This window comes from Bos mutus, unplaced genomic scaffold (genome assembly GCF_027580195.1).
Source record: "Bos mutus isolate GX-2022 unplaced genomic scaffold, NWIPB_WYAK_1.1 CTG763, whole genome shotgun sequence".
Lineage (NCBI taxonomy): Eukaryota > Metazoa > Chordata > Mammalia > Artiodactyla > Bovidae > Bos > Bos mutus.
The window spans coordinates 5593-12684 of NW_027220240.1; the positions used below are offsets into that span (position 1 = coordinate 5593).

Here is a 7092-nt window from a genome sequence, read left to right on the forward strand (position 1 = left end):
GAGGAGAAGGGGACGACAGAGGATGAGATGGCTGGATGGCATCACAGACTCGATGGACGTGAGTCTGAGTGAACTCTGGGAGTTGGTGATGGACAGGGAGGCCTGGCGTGCTGGGATTCATGGGGTTGCAAAGAGTCGGACACGACTGAGCGACTGATCTGATCTGATCTGATAGCTGATTAACCATGTTTTGATGTTTTCAAAGGGACTCAGCCATACATATACTTGTATCCATTCTCCCCCAAACTCCCCTCCCATCCAGGCTGCCACATAGCCCTGAGCAGAGTTGCCTGTGTTGTACAGTAGGTCCTTGTTGGTTCATCTGCTTTTTGATTTTCTGCAATTGTTTCATCAAAGAAAATGATAACAAAACAGTGTTCTGTAGGTGTCCAACATTTTTTGTTTGATGAGAATAAAAAAACAAATAAAAATTCACTGAGATTAAAATCTGAGGTGATGTGTTTCTAATGAATAATATTTCAGGATCAGACCCATCTCTTAAATTCCAGACCAGTTTATCCAACTCTATTCCCACCATCTCTGGGATGTACCATAGACATTTGAAGAATTTCTAATCCTGGCATCCATACCTACCTGTGCAAGTACTAGGCAGGGAACGTTCCAGAAAGAATAAGAGGCAACATAGGTTGGTATAAAGAGCACAACCCTTTTGGCCAAACACACCTGTGTTTTCTCTCTCTGTTTCTCCACAGCCCACCTCCCATTTTTTTGAGCTTGAGAAAGAAAAAGTGAACTCCTGAAACCATATTTTCCTATGTTGAAAATGAAGAAAATAGTGCCTTTGCTTGTCTTGGTGATTAAATAAAATCCTATATTTAAAGCATGCGGCAGAGAACTCGAAATAGAGTATGAAGTAAAGAGAAGCATCAGGCAATGCATATTTCCCATGACAAATGATGTTGTTCTAAATTATGTTCCCGTTTTGGGGTAACAGAGTCTTCGTCCCTGAGCCTCAGTTGGCGTGTTCCAGCCCTCTCCTATCTCCATCTTCATCCCTTGGAAGGCTTTGTAGCCAATTTCACTAATCAGACATGTCGGCTTCCCCAGCCCACGGCTGTTTCTGGGATGGGCCTGGAGAATGTTTGTGCAGTGGAAGGACATGACTGCGTTGATATGGATTAGGAACTGGCACAGAAACACACTGGAGAGTCTTCCAGCTCCACCAACTGTATCTTCAAGACACCAGGTCCCTCTTTGGGTAATTCAGCAGAAAAGCGCTCCAGTGGCATTCCTGACTCATCTATGATTTTTTGGTTCCTCAGGCTAAATCATGAATTTCAGATCTTCCTCCAGGAGCTGCTGATAGTAAACTTAAGTGTGTCCTTTCACTGGGCTGCATCTCAGTGTTACCTCCTGTTCTTCACCCCTGACAAGGTGTCTTGGGTTCCTGGTGATGCCAACATTCATGGGACCTCAGAGCAGAAGGGACTGCATGAGACAGAGTTTTAATAGAAGGGGACGTGAGTGCCTTCCAATGAAGCAAGGCAAGGGGAGCTCAGAAATGTTTGAAGTCTCCTGCATTCATTTAAAAGTTCATAGGAATTTTGCTTTGTACTCCAAAATGCAATTAGTTGCATTGGTATGAATGTCAATACCTTTTAAAACATCTCTGGGCAACATGGAGGTCCAGGGCATATTCTTAGACACAGCTATTGACCCACAGATAAAGTCCAGTGATGCTGATCCGTTAGCTCAAAACTCACTGCTGCCAGGAGCCAGATGACCCCTCAGCTGAGTAGGCTGGTGCCCATGGCAGGGTTGGGCATGAAGGGGAGCCTGCAGGCAGGACCAGGAAGTATATTTACTGCATCAGCACGGGGAGCTAGAGCTCAAAGCTGGCTTCTATGAGGCGGGTCTTCCTGTGAGGTCACCATTTCCAGTGCATCCCATTGTCTCCAGAATTAATCTTGTACCTCACTTAAATGGAACTGAGGTTCAAGATTAGTCTTTTTTCCCCCTGAATTATGCACACAACCTGGTTTAGAATATTTCAGTATGGACATAGTGTTGAGAGGTGAGTAGCTTCATTATCGGTCCTTAGCTTCTGAAACAGTTTGTGCCACTTCTGCACACTTTTTATTTTTAATTCCTCCATTTTCTTTCATTGGCTTGTATCATCTTTCCATTTTCCATTACCGAGTACAGGGAGTGACCACATGTGATATTTAGGTACGTTTGTTGAGAGGCAGGGAAGTGGAGACCAGAATTTCTGCCAAAAAACAATAGAGACAGAAAAGGATTTGACTCCGTTTCTTTCCTCCACCTCAGCTAAGCAAGGCTTCAAGCATCTTGAGAGAACCTTAGTTAATGGTTTATAATCCATTTTCTTCTCTGTTATATCCTACTTGATTTTTTTGATGTAAGTAATACAAAGAACTGTCACTAGAAAAACCATAAACTCTCCCTCTCAAACCTTTTGTCTCATTGCTATTTATTTGTATTATTCTCTTTAATCACAAATGGAATACCTGTGTGTGAGGGATCTTCCTTCCTTCCATTCTTTTGTCCTTTCCTACCCTGTGACAGTAGATAATTATATGAAAGAAGATGCAAAGAAGGAATTAGACAGCATCCCTCCCTTTTAGAATGCACAGGCTCCCTGGAGGAGATGTACCTTGTACATCTAGGATGCTCAGGCCTCAAATAATAAATAAGATCATAGTAACTTTTAGTGTCCAAATAACTATGGCTCAAGACCTTCTTTCATCATAGCAGGGTCCTAAGGCCTTCTTCAAAGGGTCTCTCTTATTGTCATAGGCTTACCCAATTATATGCTTCAATCAGAACTTAGCTGCCATCACCACTTAGAATCCGCTCAGTCATTTCTCCTGAAAACACTCCAAATTGTTCACTAATGCTATTGACAAAAATGCCCATCTCTGAACACACACGTCTAGCCTGAAGGGACTCTTTCAGGATGCTTTCAGATCCAGGAATCCTCAGGCTGCTAGGGCAGTAGGGAAATGAGTTATCTCTTCACTTTTTTGGCTATTACAGATAATGCTGCCTGAACACACACGTGAAAGTTTTTGTGTGGACACATGCTTTCAGTTGAAATTGCTAGGTTATATGGTAATTCCACTTTAACTTTCAAAGAACTGCCCATACATTTTACATAATGGCTGTACCATTTTCCATTCCCACCAGCAATGCATGAGGCTCCCAATTCCTCCCCAGCTGCCCCCAAATTTGTTGTTGTCTGTCATTTTCATCAGCCAAGTGGATGTGAGATGGCATCTTACTGTGATTTTAATTTCATTTCTTTAATGATTAATGATGCTGACTATCTGCTACATTTATTGGCCACTTACATATCTTCTTTGAAGATGTGTATTTAGATCTTTTGCTCATTTTAAAGTTGGATTATTTGTCATTTTATTGTTTGAGTTGTAAACTTTTTTAAAAAATATATATATATAAGCTTTAAATATATATCTCATAGATATATGATTAATAAATCATATTTTATCAATAAATTAATTATTAATAATATTATCAACATTAATAATGTTATTAATATTATTACAATTATTAATAAATTAATTTTTATTAATAAAATAATAAATCAGTTTTCCCATTTTGGAGGTTATCTTTACCTCTCTTGAGAGTGCTCTTTGAAGCACAAACTTTTTTTTTTTTTTTCAGTTCAAAGAATTCCAGCCTACCTAGCTTTTCTTAGCTGCCTGTGCTTTTGGTGTGATAGCTAAATCATTGCCTATTCCATCATCATGAAGATTTACACCTTTGTTTTCTTCTAATAATAATCTCAGATCTTATACTTAGCTCTTTGATACATTTGAGTGAATTTTTGTATATGGTATGAGGAAGGGATGCAACTGTATTCTTTTGTACATGGATATCCAGTTTTCCTAGCACCGTTCATTAGAAAGAATACTGTTTTCTAGTTTAATGGCCTTTGCACTCTTATCTGGAAAAGGCAATGGCAACCCACTCCAGTACTCTTGCCTGGAATATCCCATGGATGGAGGTGCCTGGTAGGCTACAGTCCCTGGGGTCGCAAAGAGTCGGACATGACTGAGCAACTTTACTTTCACTTTTCACTTTCATGAACTGGAGAAGGAAATGGCAACCCACTCCAGTATTCTTGCCTGGAAAATCCCATGGACAGAAGAGCCTGGTGGACTACAGTCCATGGTGTTGCAAAGAGTTGGACACGTCTGAGCAAGCATACACGCACTGTTCTAAGCAGCCCTTTTGGCTTGAATTACATTTACTTGCCTTTTATTTATTTTTAACAGCTTCCTCCCAACCCAGAGTTTGAACCCAGGTCTCCCACATTGCAGGCAGATTCTTTACCAGCTGAGCCACAAGGGTAGTCCAAGAATACTGGAGTGGGTAGCCTATCCCTTCTCCATCTTACCCAGGAATTTCATTGAAGGGATTATTTACCAACTGAGCTATCAGGAAGCCCTAGATTTACGGGTCTTTATTGCTATAATTTTGTACAAAAAGGGGATTATTTACCAACTGAGCTATCAGGGAAGCCCTAGATTTACTTACTTTATAATTATTTTTAACAGCTTCATTGAGCTATGATTTATGTATACAAAACTCACATATTTAATGTACAGTTTAATGAGTTAGCATCAGTTCAGTTCAGTTCAGTAATCAGTATGAGTATCTAAATGAGTCATAAAATGTCCAACTCTTTGAGAACCCATGGACTGCAGTCACTCTTTGTGACCCTATAGACTGCAGGCCAGGCCTCCCTGTCCATCACCAACTCCTGGAGTTTACTCAAACTCGTGCCCACTGAGTCTGTGATGCCATCCAACCATCTCATCCTCTGTCATCCCCTTCTCCTGCTGCCTTCAATCTTTCTCAGCATTAGGGTCTTTTTCCCAATGAGTCAGCTTTTCACATCAAATGACCAAACTCTTGGAGCTTCAGCTTCAGTATTAGTCCTTCCAATGAATATTCAGAGTTGATGTCATTTAGGATTGATTGGTTTGATTTCCTTGCTGTCCAAAGGACTCTCAAGAGTTTTCTCCAGCACCACATGTAAAAAGCATCAATTCTTTGGCTCTCAGACTTCTTTGTGGTTCCACTCACATCTGTACATGAATACTGAAAAACCATAGTTGGACAATATGGACCTTTGTCAGCAAAGTGATGTCTCTGCTTTTTAATACACTGTCTAGGTTTGTCATACCTTTTCTTCCAAGGAGCAAGCGTCTTTTAATTTCATTCCTTCAGTCACCATCTGCAGTGATTTGGGAGCCCAAGAAAATAAAGTCTTTCACTGTTTCCAATTTTTCCTCATCTATTAGCCATGAAGTGATGGGATTGGATGCTATGATCTTATGATTAAAAAATAGGAAGCCAAGCTTAAAGAACTTAAAAAGACCTCAGTAAAATATCAAGGAGGGACTTTTAGGGGAGGGAGAAGTATTCTGTGTCTTGATTGTCATGCCAGCTATCTCTGCTGATAAGTCGCTTCAGTCGTGTCCTACTCTGTGCAACCCCATAGACGGCAGCTCACCAGGCTCCCCCATCCCTGGGATTCTCCAGGCAAGAACACTGGAGTGGGTTGCCATTTCCTTCTCCAGTGCATGAAAGTGAAAAGTGAAAGTGAAGTCACTCAGTCATGTCAGACTCCTAGCAACCCCATGGTCTGCAGCCTACCAGGCTCCTCCTTCCATGGGATTTTCCAGGCAAGAGTACTTGAGTAGGGTGCCATTGCCTTCTCCGGCCAGCTATCTATACAGGTGCAAAATCTCCTCAAAAAGTGTTGAAACATATACTCAAATTGGGTGCATTTTATTGCAGAGTTGTTGCTTTTAAAGCTTGTGTAATTGTAGTATTCAGGACCTAGGGAGTTGCTGAGTTTCTTGGTCAGCTCCTCTGGCAGGGACAGCTGAGAGAAGCAGCCATGAACCCCTAAGGAGTCCGTGGGTCTGGATCAATTAATGTGCTGAGCAAGGTGATCAGGGTGCCTCTCTTGATTATCCTTATTTCTGAAGACACAGTTTTGCCAGGTGAAAAGCTCAAAATTACACTTCTTAATAAAGATTATTAGGAACCCATCAAGGTCACATCCTGTGTCTCCTTTGCCAGATACCCTGCAAACTGGGGAATCTGAGACCCCTTACAGCTTCCTGCCCCGTCCTTGGGTTTGTGTTCCCACCAGCTGTTTTCCACCTCCCCTTCTGCTCATCCTGTGTGGCCATTTACAGATTTTTCCTTCTGCTTTATGCTCTTTCAAGGTGGGTTTCTGTTAGTTCCTACCCTCCTACGACACCACTGATTTCCTGAGCTGGGTGCACGGTGAGTTTGTGCTCTAAGAAGAGCTGACGCGCAGCACTGTGGACTGGCTGCTGGCACAGAAATACAGAGCCGAGTCCGCTGCCTCGGTGGAGTTGATTTCCAGGCTGCAGGGTGAGTTTTGGGGGCACTCAGCTGAAAATCGCTCTTTGAACACTTCTGTGCCTTTCACAATGTCTTGCTTCTGAAAGTAAACCAAGAACTCAAATGCTTCTTCCAGCTTCCTGTGATACCAGTAAACATTAATATGTCCTCTTATGGGGACACAATCCATCTTTGCTTTCTGGCCTTTTCCTTTGACCAGATGACTTGGACTCTGAGTGACCTCAGTGTCCATGGAGCCTGTAAGGAAAGACAGAAAGTTCACAAAAAGCCCTTGAAGGAGCCTGATTTTGCAGCCACAGGAGAAAGTCCTGAATCTAGAATCCAAGAAATTCACCTCACCTGCTCCCCAGATAAAAAGAGCCACACAGCACAGGAGACCAAGGCACATGGCTGGCTCAGGGAGAAAGCAGAGCAGAGGCGTTTCCTCTCAGGCTCCTCCTCCCCCTCAGCACCTCCTTGTGATGTGCTCTCTTCCTGTGGGCATCACAGTCTCCAGGTACCTGAGAGTCTAACTGGGAGGGCAGGAAGCTGGTGAAACAACTAGCATGGATTCCAGACTTTCAATTGTCTTTTTTCCTGATTAGGCTCTTTCATCATTTCTTTAAAAAAAAAATCAGTTACACATCAATAACTTCTTTGCTTTTTATTTTGTCTATTTGCCTCCTCCCCTCCATCCTTCCC

The 7092-nt window shown here is 42.2% G+C and overlaps 1 gene segment (V, D, J or C); it reads right to left on the reverse strand.

Annotated features, from left to right (window-relative positions):
• Positions 1-6322: 6322 nt before the first annotated feature.
• On the reverse strand, positions 6323-6799 carry LOC102272767 (probable non-functional T cell receptor beta variable 23-1). The segment is given in 2 exon segments: positions 6323-6648; positions 6751-6799. Coding segments are annotated over 2 exon segments (375 nt in total).
• Between the last annotated feature and the right edge of the window lie 293 nt (positions 6800-7092).